The sequence below is a fragment of the Chrysemys picta genome, chromosome 13 (assembly GCF_011386835.1).
Source record: "Chrysemys picta bellii isolate R12L10 chromosome 13, ASM1138683v2, whole genome shotgun sequence".
Taxonomy (NCBI): Eukaryota; Metazoa; Chordata; order Testudines; family Emydidae; genus Chrysemys; species Chrysemys picta.
Genome location: NC_088803.1, coordinates 22,887,320 through 22,905,382, shown reverse-complemented (window position 1 = coordinate 22,905,382; position 18,063 = coordinate 22,887,320). Strand labels below are relative to the sequence as shown.

The window sequence follows — 18,063 nt, the reverse complement described above, 5'->3', positions numbered from 1 at the left end:
GGCCTGACTCTGCAGCTGCGCTGCCCCAGGAGCTCGCAGCCCTGCCGCCCAGAGCATTGAACCAGTGGCGCAGTGAGCTGAGGCTGCGGGGGAGGGGCCTGGGGCTAGCCTCCCAGCCCAGGAGGGTCCTGCGGGCCATAGTTTGCCCACCTCTGCTGTAAACTGATATTACAGAAATTATTAAAAATACTCTTTTTACAATTGTTAGTTTTTTAGCAGAAAGGAGGGACATTTCGTCAGATATTCCACAACACCCCCTTATTGAAGTTACACAATTCTTTAGCAAAAGGAAAAAGTAGCCCTCACAAAGGGTTTCTCAAGTATATACAAACGATAAGCCTGTGTAAAACATTTTTATGTCACTACCCCTCTTCAAATATCCTTAAGACATGGATTTTGGTTATTTTACCTTTAAAAATGTGTGTGTGAGACATCTATAAAGCTGCTTCACTTACATTTAACAATGTCGTTTTTTCCCATTACTTTTAGAAGTATGTGCTACAAAGCACTTATTAATGCCCTGTTTTTTATGCTAATCTTTTAAAAGTTTATTTGTAAAACTGTACTTGGCGTGATTATGTTTAACAGAATTTACATTTTTTTTTTTTTTTTAAAGTCAGGAAGAAATAGCATTCTTATCTCTGGTAAAGGGTTAGCAACTTGCACAAATTCATTTAAACTTAGGATGACCAGATGTCCTGATTTTATAGGGACAGTCCCGATATTTGGGATTTTGTTTTATACAGGCATCTATTACCCCCCAACCCGTCCTGATTTTTCACACTTGCTATCTGGTCACCCTATTTAAACTAGCCTCTCAAATTAGACTGTGTGTTTTATATACAGTAATAAGTCTTTGAAACAGTTTTTGGTTGGGGTTGCTTTTGCACAGTGGGCAATTCATTTAGGCAAACTTTTAAAAGCACAATTTTTTAAAAAGTCTGGGGTCTTTCTACACAATATCCCTAACACAAAAATCTGCATTTTTCATCTCATTCTTTTTTTAAAAGAAAATATTACTGAAATCTCTCTAATAGGGGTATGACGTTTCAGTTCTAATTCTAGAATTTAAAAAGTTCTTTCATTGCAGGAAGGGGCATATTGCTTCAGCTATGATACATCCTTGCTAAAAAAACTGCTGCATTCATAGTGAGTTAGGAAAATCAAGACTCCTAGCACATATCCCTAAAAGGCAATGGCTTTAGACAAACTTCTCACTGGTTCAGGAAAATGAATTATTTATTATTCTATGATGTGTCTAAAGAATATCTTCTGATTGGCTCAGCCAAGAAGTGTGGCTTATCCAAGGCTGATTGTCCCGGAATTGCTGGTATTTAACTAGTGACAGCCATTGGGGTCAGATGCTTTTCTATTTCTATTTTAAAGCTTGCTCTCTCTGTGAATCCACTTTAATTTCTCTCTCTTCTATTCGAACAGTGAGAGGCTTTTTTCCTTACTTGCTATTTTAAAACCCTCTAACACTTTGCGTCTTGTTTACTCTGCTTTATTTTCTCTCTTTCTGCCATCTGACTTGTAACAGGCTAGGAGGCTTTTTTTCCTTTTTTGCGGTTTTAAAACTCTCTCACTTTGTAATATTTCACGTAATTCTCTCTCTATTTTTTTGCCTTTTTTTCCTATCTTGCTGTTTTAAATTTCTCTCATTTTGTCTTGTTTAATCCCCTTTATTTTCTCTTTCTGCCTTTTTTCCTGTCCATGTAACTAACTCTTACTTTCTGATAATCCTCTGTTTTGTAAATTATTTTAAAAGGGCTTAATGCTTATTTATGCTGTAGCCTATTTAAAAATACCTTAAAATGACCTTAACGTAAAAAAAACCCCGCACAAACACTATTTATACATTTGTCCTAATGCTCCCCACTTAAAATTAAATTCAAAATGGCTGCCATGCTAAAAGTGTACCTGTTCAAAAATGAGACCGGAGCAGGACACAGAAGAGGGCATGGAAACCTGTCAAAATTACATTGTGATGAAAGGTACAGAGGTCTTCACTTACTAATATTAATATTAGTAAGTGTTGAATTTTTTCTAAATTTTACCCACTATCATCACCGTAAAAATTTTCTAAGTAAATGTTCTGCTAAATAGAGCCAGAGACCCAATTAAAAATTTAAAGGAAAACCCTTGTCATGAGCACATATAAAATACCAAAACTAAAGAGAATTTAGCCAAAAGAATGTTTGTGCATAAAGGAAAAGGTCCCAAGTTTTCAGAGCTAATGGTGAATCTTAGTTCTTAGGAAATCCATATGCAATTCCCATCAGGTTTTTCGACAATTCAAATAAGCATGAAAAAAATACCATGCTTCCCACACTGACAAACAGCCAGCCCTGTTGTGCGGCTGGAGAAAGGGAGTTGTGTCTCCAGGATCTAGCTGTCCCACCCCCACAACAGTGGAGAACGGTCATCCCAGTCCAAGCCACTCCCATACATCAAGGGAAAAGGGTATTCCGGTTCTAGTAAGACCTTCCCCTCTATCCAGGGGCTTGTCCCAGTTCTAAACCTATGTGCCAAGACAGGGTATGGGAGGGTAGGATGTTCTAGCCAGCCATGCTCCTGAAATGTGGAAAGGAGAGGACTGTCTCTCTGGGTTCTAGGTGGCCCTGCCCTTGACAAGAGGTCAGGGGGTGGGTGTGGGGGTGCATTCAGGCTCCAGATGGCCCTAGGCAGAGGGATAGCTCTGTGGTTTGAGCATTGGACTGCTAAACCCAGGGTTGTGAGTTCAATCCTTGAGGGGGCCATTTAGGGATCTGGGGCAAAAATCTGTCTGGGGATTGGTCCTGCTTTGAGCAGGGGGGACGACTAGATGACCTCCTGAGGTCCTTTCCAACCCTGATATTCTATGATGACACAGGGCTGGAATGGGTAGAGTGCCAGGGTCATGCTGTAGCCAGCCAGCTATAACACAAATATGGAAAGGCAGGGAATATAGATTCTAGCCTGCCCTACCTTGGCCACAGGGGAGGGACATCTTCAGGTTGTAGACAGCCCTCATGGGTGGATCACTCTGGGTTCTGTCTGGCCACATCTTGGAATTCTAACCATCTCTCCCCACAGTGCAGAAGGTGTAGGGAGAATGAGATAGTAGCAGCAAATTCAGTTTCTATAGTCTGACCCAGCCTCATGGGGGGGCATGGAGTACCTCTGTTATGGCAGGACAGTTAGGGGAGAGGCACAATACGCCCAAGTTCTATTCAGCCCTGCACCCACTACACGGGGGAATGCGTTTGGTTTCCAGCCAGACCAACCTGTCACAGGCACTGGGTAGCCCAGGTTCTAGCCAGCCCCGACCTCATCTGGGGCACACTCCAGGCTCTAGCATCCTAGAGACCAATAACTTACTGTGAAAGAATTCCTCGTAGTCAGTTCTCTCCACACAGCAAGTGTACATGCGCAGAGCCGCTATCTTAATCTTCTAGAGAGAGAGAAAACAACACCTGTAGTACCCACCAAAAGGTCGCCATGAAGTCTGGATAAGTTACACAAGCGTACACAGTGCTCTTCTATGATCAGATCTGTGTATCCATATGTTGGATTAGACACTCATTTTAATGCCCCTCCTTAAAGCCATCCCAAGGCATTTAAAAAAGAAACATGTGAAGATGGGTCTGTTTTGTCTTTTTGATATCCTCCTATATCTCTTAATGTTGATTTATACTATTCTGAGATTAATTTTGCACAAGTCACTTTTTAAATATTTTAAAAAATAAACCATTGATGTGCCAAAAACTCATCAAAATTTCTCTTTTTAGCTTCAAATATACTCATAAAACAAGCATGTTTAAGGTGCTAAAAGAGAATGTCAGACAAAGACCTTGGTGATATAGATTTAACATGCCCCAAGACTTGGTAGTCTTGTTTATTGCCTTCTAGTGCAACATTAGCCTGTTCATTACATTTTCTAAAAATAGGATACAGGCAGTCTGACTTCACGTTTAAGTTACGAGGGACGGCACTTACGACGCTTCTACATTGACACCCTGATTCGCCTTATGACTATAGGTTTCGAGTTTACGACACTTGGTCCCGCAATGGAGTAGACTGTGGTTCCGAGTTCCGACTTACGACACAATTGTAAGGAACCAATTGTATCATAAGTCCGAGGACTGTCTATATACAAATCAGAGACAGAAGAGGAAAACTCTTAACTGCTCCCTTCCACTCACCTTTGGGAAGGGACTGGGAGAAGTAGAGAATTCACAGCACTCTTCATCCACCTGCCTTTGGGACTGCTAGGGAACAATGAACCCACCATTTTAGGCGAACCCACCCCATAGGTGAACCATGAACCCACTGTACTAGTAGACCACCTAATCAGAATGTGCACTCTGCATTTTAAGACAGCACTTCAAAATACCAAAAGGTAAATTTAAGTCTGATCTGACTACAAGGACACTAGGGAAATAATTTCCAAAGGAGGAGAACAGCTTTAAGGCATGTCCTCATTCAGTAGTCCTGAAGTTCTGCCAGAAAAATGGAAGATTTTGACATCCAAAGCTCTCTTAATCAGAATTATGCCTAAACTTATGTGCCATAACAATTACAATTTACAATAGAAAATGCAAACCACTTGAGTTCAGACTTTGTGACAACACCAATACAATGAGAGATTATCAATGCAAAATTATTTCAGTTAAGATTTATGGAAATTTTGTTCTGATGTATTGTAACCACTGCACAATGACTGAAACCCATATTGTTAATATGGGCCCCGTCCCATTATTAATTTTCATCCTGTCTTTATAATCCTCCATTAAATATATAATCCATTTTCCTTTGTTTTATTTGTAGTCTTTTCAATTATTCTTTTCACCATAGTACCTGAACATATTACAGACATTAGTGAAATTATCCTCCCAACATCCCTGTGAGACAGAGTAGCATAATCACTATTTTAGGGACTGAAAAAACTGAGGCACAAATATTAAGTGATTTGATCCAGGATGACACTGGAAATCTATAGCAGCGATCTCCAGCATTTGCCATATGTAATGTTAACTGCCAGTTATTGGAACATTCTCATTCTTTATTAATTCAGTGTGTTATCTGGAGAGAACTGAGCAAAACATATATACTCTTGAAGAATAACCGAAAAGAAACAAGCCTCTCTAAATAAAATGCATTACCCCAAACACACACAGACACCAATAACCACTCAAGAAGGTCAGATACCCACATTTAGATCTTTAAAGGTGGACACAAGTCAGTCACTCTATACAAGGGAAGTTGAGTTACACACAAACTAAACACAGATTTCAAATCAATGTAAGATTAGCTCAAGAATTGTCATGTGATGCTCAGCACTCAAATTCTTATTTTCATTGTATTGCTATCCTCCTAGCACCTAGAGACCCCAACAAGAGTCTGAGTGTACAGTCTAAATAAGGAAGGCAAAGGGTGGATGAAATTTTACAGGTGGGGAACAGAAAGAGATTAAGTGACTTACCCAAGGTCATACAAGGAGCCTGTGGCAAACCCAGGAAATGAACCCAGGTCTCTAGAGTCCCAATTTAGACTCATAACCATAAAACCCATCCTCTCTGTAAGCTCAAGTCCCTGAACCAAAAGAAAGTGGTAACAAAGCAGAGGCAGTGTGGTCAGCCTTTGTTGGGACCAAGGGAGGAAGCAACATGCAACACTCTTCAACAAAACCCTCTAGACAACTTGGGAGTGTTCACAAGCTCCCAAAGGGAATTGCTGCCAGCTTCCATTACTGGAGGGTAACTGTGATGTGGGAACTTTGATGGATGAATAAAGTGAGGAAATAAGTTTTTGGGAATCCAAGTGACCAAAATAATAAAACTCCTACTTGTGTCAATGGAGGCCTTGTGCATAAATCAAGGCAGGTTAAAGCCTTGGGCTATTATTCTCCATATTGTGTGAGAGGATTTTATATGGGTAATATGAATGTGACTGTGCACATAAATATCCCTCCCATGTCACAAAGAACCTAGTTCTCAAAACAGATGTAAAGTAACCAACTACAGGAAAATATTAAGACTACCAAAATAATTGCATTACCCATTTGTTATATTTCAGTGGTCCTGTGAATCCCATTGCTTCTATTATCTTTGTGAAGGCACCCACTTTCTCTTCAGATGGCTGCAGGGAATCTTTTGCAGCAAGAAACTGTAAGGTAAAACAAGGTAAAAATCAAATACGACACAGAACCACATGTCCTTATCCCAGCAATTCAATCTAATCATTTTAGCCAAATAAAAAATAAATTGGAAATTTTAACTTCCGTTGTAAGTTGTCTTTATAACTAATGCAGTGCACAAAACGGACATACCAGCACTCCTGAGAACACACTACACCTATACACCGATTACTCACTGATTCACTTTATTTAGAGTGATAAGAATCTGTATACACACCTCCAGCCTACTTTATTGGGGGCCTAACCAATAAATTAAAGTCGAACTGTAAAACGTTAAAGATTGCCCAGACAGATACACTAAATCACATTAGAAGAACTGAAAGACAATTACTCAAAAGTTAAAAAATGACAGAATTAACATTCTTGCAATGTGAATTTGGTTACCTTATGTATACATATTCATATATGTTAAGGAAGAAGGGATCTTTAATGATCTTATAGTCTGACCTCCTCTATTGCACAGATAATAGAATTTTACCCAATAATTTCTGTATCAAGCTTATAAATTGTGGTGGAGCTACAGTGTATTTTTAGAAGGACATCCAATCTTCATTTAAATACACCAATTGATGGACAATCCATCATATACCTTGATAAGATATTCCAGTGATTAATTTTTCTGATAAAAATGTGCACCTTTTTAAATTTTTGTTTTATATCACCATTTCTAATAGGTATAGTTCAGAAGTCTGCTTGCATATGCTGTACCCTTCTATACCAATATTCCAGTCACGTGTATTATCCCACCAAGTCTCTATGATGCCAACTCTGTCACAGCCATGATTATTCACTAGTTCTTCCTGTTTATTCTCATACTTCTTAATGCCCTGTGCTGCTATGCTGACAACCGGGGCTATATTTCAGCACTCAAAGTCAGATGCATTCGCCAGCCACACCACTGAGCAGATGATGTGGCAGCAACAGCAGCTCCTCCAGCAGCAGGAGGTCTTCTACAGCAGTGGAACCAGGAAGCAGACAAAGAAAAAGAGCAACCGATAGTAAAAGACCAGTTCCTAGAGCAGGTTTACAGCATGCAGCGTCATCTCTGGGTTCAGGAAACCAGCATGGATTGGCGAGAAAGACCTGGAATGATCAGCAGTGGCAAGAACTACTAACTGTGGTATGTAACCTATCATTTAAATCAGCTTCTGTATCAGATGACTGGAGGGCAGCTAAGATGATGCCAATATTTTTAAAAGGCTCCAGCGGCAATTACAGGCCAGTAAGCCGAACTTCACTACCAGGAAAATTTGTTCAGGACATGATGCCTGTCTTGACTGCTACTCCATTTCTCCCACATATGCCTCCATGTTTTCTTTCATATTGCCTTTCCCTTACACTGGGGAAAGACACTGTAAAAATCTGTAAAGCCACTACTTTGTTCTCTTTCAAATCTCTTTAGAATTTAGCTCTGCCATAATGCCTACAAACCATTGCCATCTGACTAAGCCTATGCCAGTAGCAAACTGGGATTGTTGTCAGGCATTGTATGTGAATTTTATTGTTCCTTCGTTCTCCCAACCCGCTCCCCTTCTTATATCTTGTGCACCTGTTGTATGCTGTCGTTTTCTTAGCCTGCAAGCTCTGTGGAGCAAGGACCATCAGAGTTATTATTTGCATTATGGTAATACCTAGAGGCTATCAAAGACAAGGACCCATTGTGCTAGGCACTGAACAAAAACATAACAGAGATGGATTCTGCCCCAATGAGGTTACAATCCAAGTATAAGACAAGAGGCCACAGTAGATGTAAAGATGCGGGGAGAAAAGGAAGCAAAACAATACTGGTCAGCAGGATATGCTGCGTTCACAGCACACCATCATTAGTTACTATTAATATTTAGTATGACAGTATTAAACATTTAGTGAATAGCAAAATTTGCTATACCTCACATTCTCTCCCCCCCTCCCCCCCCGCACACACACACACCAGAAAGAGAGGGGAAGCATCCTATCCCCTTTAAAAGTGGGGGCAACACTTCTGTCTCTTTTCTCCTGAAGAAGACAAGGAAGAATCTGCCCCCAATTAGTACTTCTCTTCCCATCTCAGCCCTATCTCTCACAGGGCCTTTTGTTGGACCTTTCCCAGCAGCTCCCCATCACCCAGTTGGGGAGAGAGAAAGGAACATGACACTTAGTGCTCTGCCTCTTGGAGGGATACCTTGCAGCTCTCAAATCACTGGCCTTGGTCTGTGATAATGTCTACTCTATAACATCCAGTCCAGCCCCCTGCTCTGAGGCAGGACCAAGTAAACCTAGACCATCCCTGACAGGTGTTTGTCCAAACTGTTCTTAAAAATCTCCAATGATGGAGATTCCACAATCTCCTTTGAAAGCCTACTCCAGAGCTTAACTATCCTTATAGTTAGAAAGTTTTTCCTAATAGCTAACCTAAAATTTCCCTTGCTGCCAATTAAGCCCATTATTTCTAGTCCTACCTTCAGTGGACATGGAGAACAATTGATCACTGTCCTCTTTATAACAGCCCTTAACATATTTGAACATATTATCAGGTCCCTCCTCAGTCTTCTTTTCTCAAGACTAAACATGCCCAATTTTAAAATCTTTCCTCATAGGACAGGTTTTCTAAACCTTTTATCATTTTTGTTGCTCTCTTCTCGACTCTCTTTAATTTGTTTACCTCTTTCCTAAAGTGTGGCACCCAGAACTGGACACAGTACTCCAGCGGAGGCCTCACCAGTGCCGAGTAGAGCAGGACAATTACCTGCCACGTCATACCTCATACTCAGAGTAGTTATCGGTCTTTGCACCCACCTTATAGTAATTTCATCTACAGGTCTGTCGCATCTTACGTTCCGCAGTCAGCGAGTAAAGTGAAAATCACGTACAGTCAAAATTACATTGAGTGTAATGGCGGGCGGAATCACCCGCATTACAGGTACAGTATTAAAATTGTTATTTTTCTCTTTTTTTTGTTTTTGCCGACCACGTAAAGCTGAAATTGCGCATGTTAAATGCGCATAAGATGCGACAGGCCTGTACAGCACATTTCCCTAGTTTGCTTATGAGAATGTCATGTGGGACTGTGTTAAATGCCTTACTAAAATCAAGATGTAGCACATCTACTGCTTCTCCTCATCCACTAGGCCAGTAATGCTGTCAAAGTTATCCAGTCACAAGTTAAAGGTCTCTGTAGAGTGATTGCTACAACGAAGCCTCTTATAATAAACAATAATATCAAACTATTCTAACCTGATCAGTGCTGTGAAGCATTCTCCTTTGCTGTGTTATTGCACCATTGGTTTGTATCAATCCACCACATACTTTATTCAGCTGGGGTCGGCCAGTCTCATGCCTCTGCTTAAAGTGACAAAAGAGAAGTGAGAACAGTGTTGAGGAATAAGCACTAAAATTGTGTTACATTCAAACATTCACTAATTTACAGTCATAGAATTTACAGATGAAAAAGACCTATTAGGTCATCAAGCCCATCTCTCTGGGTCCAGTGAAGGATTGTTCCCTACTGTACATTTGGTAATATTTTACATAGCCTATGGAAGGGCTGGCAGTCTCATGCATCTTAACGTCACACAATTTGTCCTGAAATTTAATCTAGATTTTCTCTCAGATTTTTGTTCCATTAATCCTAGTTATACCTCCTTGTACAACAGTAAATAATTCCTCTCTCCTTGGCATTAACACCCTTCCAATGCCAAAGACATTTTATATGGGTTGGTGATCTGATACTATAGTTATCGGAGTCTTATAAAAATGATACACCAGGTTACACAATCAGGTCAGTCTCACTCCTAAACCAGTTACTGCTTAGCCAAGCTCCACATATTTAGCTCTTATGTGAAACACAATTAGTAAACAAACATGGGTTGTGGTGTTTTCATGGCCTGCGTGACAGATTTATATCTCCACCACCTAATCGAGCTGAAGTGGTTCAGCCTTTTATCCAGTGTCTAACAGACATGGGCTTGAACAGAAATAATGACTGTGGGCTGGGGGAAAAACAGTCAGAAGAACTGTCTGAGATTTCAGCTCCCTTAATTATAGAATCATAGAAGATTAGGGTTAGAAGAGACCTCAATAGGTCATCTAGTCCAACCCCCTGCTCAAAGCAGGACTAACCCCAACTAAATCATCCCAGCCAGGCCTTTCATTTCAGTTTTACAAGATCCCTTTTTCTAGATGCTCAGGTAGCAGCACTGGCAAGAACTATCCCCCGCCACTCTCATGTGCTAGAAGACTGACCTTTTATTTCCTATGTGAGGACCTACACAAATCCCCAATTCTTACATGCTTTAGAATAATGAAATATCCTACCTGAAGAGTGCCATAGAGCATTCTGTCCCACTGTGCTTGCGGCAAGGTTGATTGTATTAATCCACTGCATACTGTAATCCATTGAGGCATTCCAGTCTGGCACTTCTAGAATAGAGAGATCAGCATGCACACAGTAACCAGCAGTGAAGGGGAACATCCTAGGATTCATATATTCTACTGGAAACCAGCAAAAAGAGAAGACTGCTGGAATTTCCAGCTACATTATAACTATTAATTGTGGGCATCCCAGAAAATCAAAACAATGCAAAGGCAGCTATTCCTATCAACTTGATGGTCATCCATAACAAATTCACACAGGAATATCCCATGCTGTTTTGAAGTCACACTGTGACTTAAGAACCCCGTAATGCCAATTGGTAAGATGGTTACAGAAATATACTGATTCTGGTATGTACATTCCGATTCACCAACAAATGTCATGTGAGTTCTCAAAATGAAAGCTGGTGTCAGATTGGTCATTAATATTGTTTAATGTATGTGCAGATACTATGGAAGGAGTTTTGTATATACACTGAAAATGTTTGTAAAGTCTATATCAAGGTGTTGGTCACTAGCAGAGGTGAAAAACAAGTTTTCCTCTTGTCTCTCTCTCTGGGGATGTAAATTAAACATTGTAAACTAACACATTGGATGTCTATTTACATACAAAGTCAAATGTTAACAAAGAAATGTAAAGTCAACAGGGAAGCAGCAAACAGGAAAAACAAGCCATGGGTTGTTATCCTGTCTCTGAGTACAGACAATGAACTGTGGGGGTATACATAGGAGGCAAAGCACCAAGGAAGTAAATGGGCAATGCATTTACATTCATGAAAATGGGATGTCAGCCAACCTTGATTGATAACGCTAAAAATGATTTTGGGTGAGAAACTTCTTTAGACAAGAGGTTAACTTGTTTGTTTTATACATAACCATGTTTCCAACATCCTTACTCACTATCTCCTGAATCTCTAGTCTGATATATATATTTAAAGTTAAAACAATAATAAGTTTATCAGTGCTGCTGCGATGTTAAGTAACGTGCTGGTCCTGAGCTAAATTTTACAAGTTGGTCTGTGTATTATTCCTTTGGGGACAGCAGACCTGGTATTTCTGTGAGTGTTCAGTGGATAAGGAATTAGACACTACAAGGGAATGCTTCAAAGGGACTCAGGGTCTGGGTGCACTTACTATTAACCTGCAAAGCAAAGTCATTGTTTTTTTCTTATGCTTTTATCTGACAGATTAAAGAGCCCTTTGGGACAGAATATTTTCTCTCCATGAAGGTACTTATACACTAATCAGGTCACCTCTTCACCTTCTTTTTGAGAAGCAAAACAGATTGATACAGTCCCCTATTCTATATGTATGGCCTACAACCCTCCTTCCTAGATGTATAACTTTGTATTTGGCTGCATTAAAATATTTTGTTTAAGTAGGCACAGCTTATCAAATGACCCAGGTAACTCTGTGAAATTTCCATGTACTCATCATTATTTACCACTCCACCAATCTCTCATATCCACAAATTCTATCAGAAGTGATTTTATATTTACTTCCAGATCACTGATGAAAGTGCTGAATAGTACTGGACCTCATACTGATCCCTGCAGAACCCACTAAAAGCATGCCTATTCGATGATGATTCCCCATTGACACCTATTTCTTGAGATCTATCAGTCAGTTCTTAATCCATTTAATGCGTGCGCTAATTATACTGTATAGTTATTTTTTTTTAATCAAAATGTTGTGCTTTATAAGTCTAACACCTTACAAAAGTATAAGTATATTACAACTACCCAGTTACCTGTATTGTCAAACTCGTAATCTCAAAGAATGAGATCTTGTTAAACGACCTATTTGCCACAAAACCACGTTGACTGGCACTAATTATATTCCCATACTTTACTCTATTGATTGTATCCTGCATGAGGTTTTCCATTATTTTGCTAACTCGCCTATAGTTATCTGGATCATCCCGCTTGCCCTTTTTGAATATTGGCATGAAATAAGCACATTTACAGACTTCTAGAATTTCCTGAGCATTCCAAGATTTCTTAAAAATCACCATCACTTAGCCAGAGATGTCCTCAGCCAACTCTGTTAGAATTCTTGGGGCTACTGATTTTAAAATGTTTATCATTAGTACATGTACTACTAGTATATGTACAAGTAACAATCAGCATGGATTTGTCAAGAACAAATCGTGTCAAACCAACCTGATAACTTGTTACCCTTGTGGATGGCGGGGGAAGCAGTAGATGTAGTATATCCTGACTTGAGTAAAGCTTTTGAAACTGTCTCACATGATCTTCTCATAAACAAACTAGGGTGGGTGCAAAACTGGTTGGAAAACCGTTCCCAGAGAGTAATTATCAGTGATTTCATCATGCTGGAAGGGCATAACAAGTGGGGTCCCGCAGGGATTAGTTCTGGGTCTGGTTCTGTTCAATATCTTCATCAATGATTTAGATAATGGCATAGAGAGTACACTTATAAAGTTTACCCATGATACCAAGCTGGGAGGGGTTGCAAGTGCTTTGAAGGATAGGATTAAAATTCAAAATGGTCTGGAGAAACTGGAGAAATGGTCTGAAGTAAACAGGATAAAATTCAATAAGGACAAATGTAAAGTACTCCACTCAGGAAGGAACAATCGGTTGCACACATACAAAGTGGGAAATGACTGCCTAGGAAGGAGTACTGCAGAAAGGGATCTGGGGGTCATAGTGGACCACAAGCTAAATGAGAGTCAACAGTGTAACACTGTTGCAAAAAAAAGCGAACATCATTCTGGGATGTATTAGCAGGAGTGTTGTAAGCAAGACACAAGAAGTAATTCTTCTGCTCTACTCCACGCTGATTAGGCCTCAACTGAAATATTGTGTCCAGTTCTCTACGTCACATTTCAGGAAAGATGTGGACAAATTGGAGAAAGTCCAGAGAAGAGCAACAAAAATGATTAAAGGTCTAGAAAACATGACCTATGAGGAAGATTAAACAAACCCAATTTTTTCAGTCTGGAAAAGAGAGGGAACATCATAACAGTTTTCAAGTACATAAAAGGTTATTACAAGGAGGAGGGAGAAGAATTGCTCTTCTTAACTTCTGAGGATAGGACAATAAGCACTGGGCTGAAGTTGCAGCAAGAGGGGTTTAAGTTGGACATTAAGAAAAACTTCCTAACTGTCAGGGTGGTTAAGCACTGGAATAAATTGCCTAGGGAGGTTGTGGAATCTCCATCATTGGAGATTTTTAAGAGCAGGTTAGACAAACACCTGTCAGAGATTGTCTAGATAATACTTAGTCCTGTCATGAGTACAGGGGACTGGACTAGATGACCTCTCGAGGTCCCTTCCAGTCCTATTATTCTATGTTGTCTAACATCCTCCTTAGTTACTAATGGATTGGAAAGTAGTTAATCGTCCTCTCATGATCAGAGTACATCATCCTGCTTCTTACCAAATACAGGACAGAAATATCTGTTGATCACTCCTGCCTTTTCTACATCATTAACAATTTTACCATCTCCAGCTAGTAATGGGCCTATACCAGTGCTTTTGAGTTTCTTTTGATCCTAACATATTTTAAAAGGTTAAGAGGTAACTTGATTACAATCTATAAGTATCTACATAGGGAACAAATATTTAATAATGGGCACTTTAATCTAGCAGAGAAAGGTCAGACAGGATCCAATGGATATAAATTTAAGCTAGACAAATTCAGATTGGAAATAAGGTGTAAATTTTTAATAAGGACAGTAATTAACCATTGGAACAATTTACCAAGGGTTGAAATGGATTCGCCATCAATGACAATCTTTAAATCAAGATTGGATGTTTTTCTAAAAGATCTGCTCCAGGAATTATTTTAGGGAAGTTGTGTGTGTTATACAGAAGGTAAGACTAGATGATCACAATGTTCCCTTCTGGCTTTAGAATCTATATTCATCTTTGCTTATCATGAGAATAAAATAGTTATTTTGTGTTGGGGTGCAATACCTGTTGCATTAAAAAATTACCATCTGTAAGTTTTTAGAAACCCTAATCTTGATTTACTACTGGCTGCATGAGACCTCCAGTATTTGTCTCCCAAACTGAAGTCCCTCATAACACAATTTTTCTTTCCATCATGTCCCTTTTTGATTTGGTGGTCTGCAACAGACTCCTCACCAGCACTCCTTCCTGCACTTTGTTAGTTAGCACATGAAATGGATCAAAGTTCCTGTGGTTGTAAGTTACCTATAACTGTAAAACAGATAATCATGTCTTTAATGTAGAGTTCCAACCCTACTTCTTTCACCTGCTCTGACCTTCCTGGGCAGGATATAACAAGTGACAACTTTCCAACCATGCAAATTTCAGTAATGCCTATCAAATTTCTTCTAATCAATGAGAAATTTCCAATGTTTGTTACTCAGACTCCCAGCAAAGGTATTTAAGCCATTGAAAAAAAATCTTCTTTCACGTTGATACAATTTGTTTCTTACATTCCAAATTCCAGTTTATACAATACTTGCCTCCTTACCACCCTCCCCTTGCATTGGTAGTTTAACAGCCTCCTGGCTGATCCAGCTAGTCTCCAACTGAGAACATTAGCACTCCCCTCATCCCAGTGAGATGCAGGCTATCCTGCTCATACAACTACCTCTCCCACTGGAACGTATCCCAAAGCTCCAACATAACCAAAGCCTTTAAACTTCATACCAGACATGCAGCCAACATTTCACCTCCAGTATTTTCTGACTTCTACTACTTTTGTGCTTGTGCACCATTGTGCTAGGTAATGTACAATTCTTAGTTGGTCCCTAGGTGCTACCCACAATAAATATGATTAATAAGAAGAGCAGAGACTCATGCATGCACTTTCACTGTTACCGAAAGGACATGCGAGTTAAGATGAAAGAGATGTGCCGTCTCTATATACTAAAGTGTTAGAAGATCAATTTTTTATCTCCAATGCTCGCTAACTGGGCAAACTGCAACAATGACTAGCAAATACTGAATGAATAAAAAGTTTAACATTCAGGAAGTTAGCTCAGCAGATCACAGAGGACTGCAAACAGTAATTCTTGAAGTAAGTGTCCTGACGTACAGCTTCCAACAAGTGAAAAGATCCTGAAATAAAAATCAGAAGCTTCTACAAAGAACGGGTAAAGAAGGAAAGAAGGATTCAAAGCCTCTGATGTGAAACCTGTTTGATGCTCCTGTTCACGAATAAAGATCAAGAAGGAAACATGTAAAGTGTAAACTGATCAGTATTCGGGAGAGGTGGGGAAAAGAGGTGTTTGAATGGCTGTTGAAAAACCACCATATGGAACAAAGGAATCCAAACTAAATTTCTAATTCGGAATCTTTTCGAAAGACGAATCATTGTGCTACTGGAGAGCACGGAAGTGCCGGGCTGGGGTACCCCAGATACTGCAACCCTGTGCTCCCAGCCCAGCTCCCCTCACCGAGCCGCACGCACCACACACATCACCACCGACAACGGGACACAGCGCGGGGCCAAGGCCCCGGATCGACTACAACACCGCTGGGAAGTTACCAGACATGCCCCGCCAAACCCGCCCCCCGGGGAACAGAGCCGGGGGCCACCACTCCCAGGGCCCTGTCACCCGCAGAGACCGCAGGCCCCCCGGTGCATTTGTCGGCGGCTCCTGAGCCAGACCGTCCGCGCTGCAGGGAGGCTCCGAACCCGGCCGGACACACGCTGGGGCCGTGGCTCGGGCTCCAACTCTGACCCATCCCTTCACCTACCACAGCTCTCACCAACGCCGCCATGACACTCAAGCGCTTCCGGAACATGGTAACTACTTCCGCTTCTCACAACCTAGTGGGGGGGCTGAAATCACAACTGCGCGTGCGCATACACCTCCCTACTTGGCCCCCTTAGTTCGCACGCGCTGCGGGGAGTAAGAATCGTTCAGCGCATGATCACTATGGGTCACGTGTCGGGGCGGAAGCGCGTACCAGTCCCCTACCCTGCCCAGCAGCCCCCGTCCTGGCCTGCTACTGCGCTCTGAGGGGCGCTGGTCTGGGAACAGCCCATCCCCCTCCCTGCGCCGGCTGAGCAGCTCTATGAGCCGCGTGGCGGGGAGCTCCGTGGGAAAGGCCAGCCCCGGGGGAGAGGGCAGCGTGGAAGCCAGTGCTTGTGCGAGAGGCAGAAAAGCGGGGCGGGGGGTGGCTGCCTCGTGTCTGGAGCCCGGGAACAGGAGGCAACGTGACAGGCCCCCATAAGGGTGACCGGGTAGGGCGGGGCTTGGTTAGGAAGAGCTTCAGTTTGAAGCAATAAAGGAATAAGTGGAGATGGGGGCCGGCTCGTAACCATGGGCCCGGTAGGATGACCTTAGTGCCTGACTTTAGAGTGGTGCTGATGAGGGGTTAGATGGCAGGAAGGCCTGTGGAAAGAAGAAAAGCTAGATCCTGGAATTGTTATGGGGGGAGGAAATGGCAACTTTTTGAAATAGCCAGGATGTACAGGTCTAGGATGTGTGTGGAGTGAAATGTTACCATGGTTACAGTCCTGGTCAACTGAAAATGTAGTGGTGCTGTTATCTGTGATGGAGAGAGGGGAAAGCACTGGGTTTGGAAGGAAAGACTGCTTGGGGGGCATGTTATATTTAGCTGATGGCAAGAGATCCAAGAGGAATTATTGGAGAAACAGACTGAGATGTGGTATTAGATTGGAGAGTTAGACTGGTGTAAGAGAGAGTTCTTAAATCATGGGAGCAGATTAGGATTGCCCAGAGAGAGGGGATATAAAGAGAGAAGAGGAGGGGGCCAAGGAGAGTGGGAGAACAGGATGATGATCCACTGAATGAATCAGGAGAAGACAGTTATGGATGACATAGAGAATGTAGGTGTGATAACTGCTGTCAAAGGCAGAGCAGAAGTCAAGGAAAATTGAGCTGGAGTAGAGGTTCTGAACTTTGGTTGGTTAGAGGTCAATAGAGATTCTGAGAGCTGAAAGAAGAACAGGAGTACTTGTGGCACCTTAGAGACTAACAAATTTATTAGAGCATAAGCTTTCGTGGACTACAGCCCACTTCTTCGGATGAGAGCTGAATTAGTGAAATGGAGAGGGCAGAAGCCAGACTGGAGTTGGAGGAGAGGAACTTTCAACAATGAGTGTAGACAGCAAGATCAATGAATTTGAGGCAAGGGGAGAAGGGAAACAGGGTGCTAGAGATAGAAGTTGAAACATGGTGTTGGTTGGTATTTTTTTATGATGGAATTGACCAGAGCATACTTGTAAGGGGAAGGAACCTGAGAAGTGTGGAAAGTTGAGAAAGATATGGGAGAAAGTGAGAGTGGTGGCAAAGGACAGTCACTGGAGCAAGTGGAAGAATTAGAGGTGGAGAGCAGTGACACACTTAAGTGGTGGTGACTGGGTTTAAGAAGGAGCATGAAGATAATCAGATTTTATTCATCTTTGAAAAATATGGAATTATCTTGCAAGGTGTTGGGGGGGGAATTAGAAATGAGGTACAGGTGGCAAGAGGCCAGGAATAGGTGTGAAATCAATGAGGGTGGAAAGTTGTGCTGCTTTACCTGGAAAATGGCAGAAGTGAAAGAGGAGACAACAAATGT

At 41.4% G+C, this 18,063-nt stretch overlaps 1 protein-coding gene across 3 annotated transcripts in view; it reads right to left on the bottom strand.

Annotated features, from left to right (window-relative positions):
* Positions 1–16,553, bottom strand: part of LOC101953908 (ubiquinol-cytochrome-c reductase complex assembly factor 1) — a 95,149-nt gene extending 78,596 nt beyond the window's left edge. Inside the window, exons 1-5 of one of the 3 annotated variants that reach the window (XM_065566600.1) lie at positions 16,231–16,553; positions 10,472–10,576; positions 9,392–9,499; positions 6,040–6,147; positions 3,361–3,433 (exon numbers count right to left, since the gene is read on the bottom strand). In XM_065566600.1, the coding sequence (XP_065422672.1) occupies positions 3,361–3,433; positions 6,040–6,147; positions 9,392–9,499; positions 10,472–10,576; positions 16,231–16,278 (442 nt within the window). In that variant the 5' untranslated portion in view covers positions 16,279–16,553. Of the gene's footprint in view, positions 1–3,360; positions 3,434–6,039; positions 6,148–9,391; positions 9,500–10,471; positions 10,577–12,690 lie in introns of all 3 variants that reach the window. The other 2 variants (XM_065566601.1, XM_065566602.1) reach the window with 2 other exon arrangements.
* Between the last annotated feature and the right edge of the window lie 1,510 nt (positions 16,554–18,063).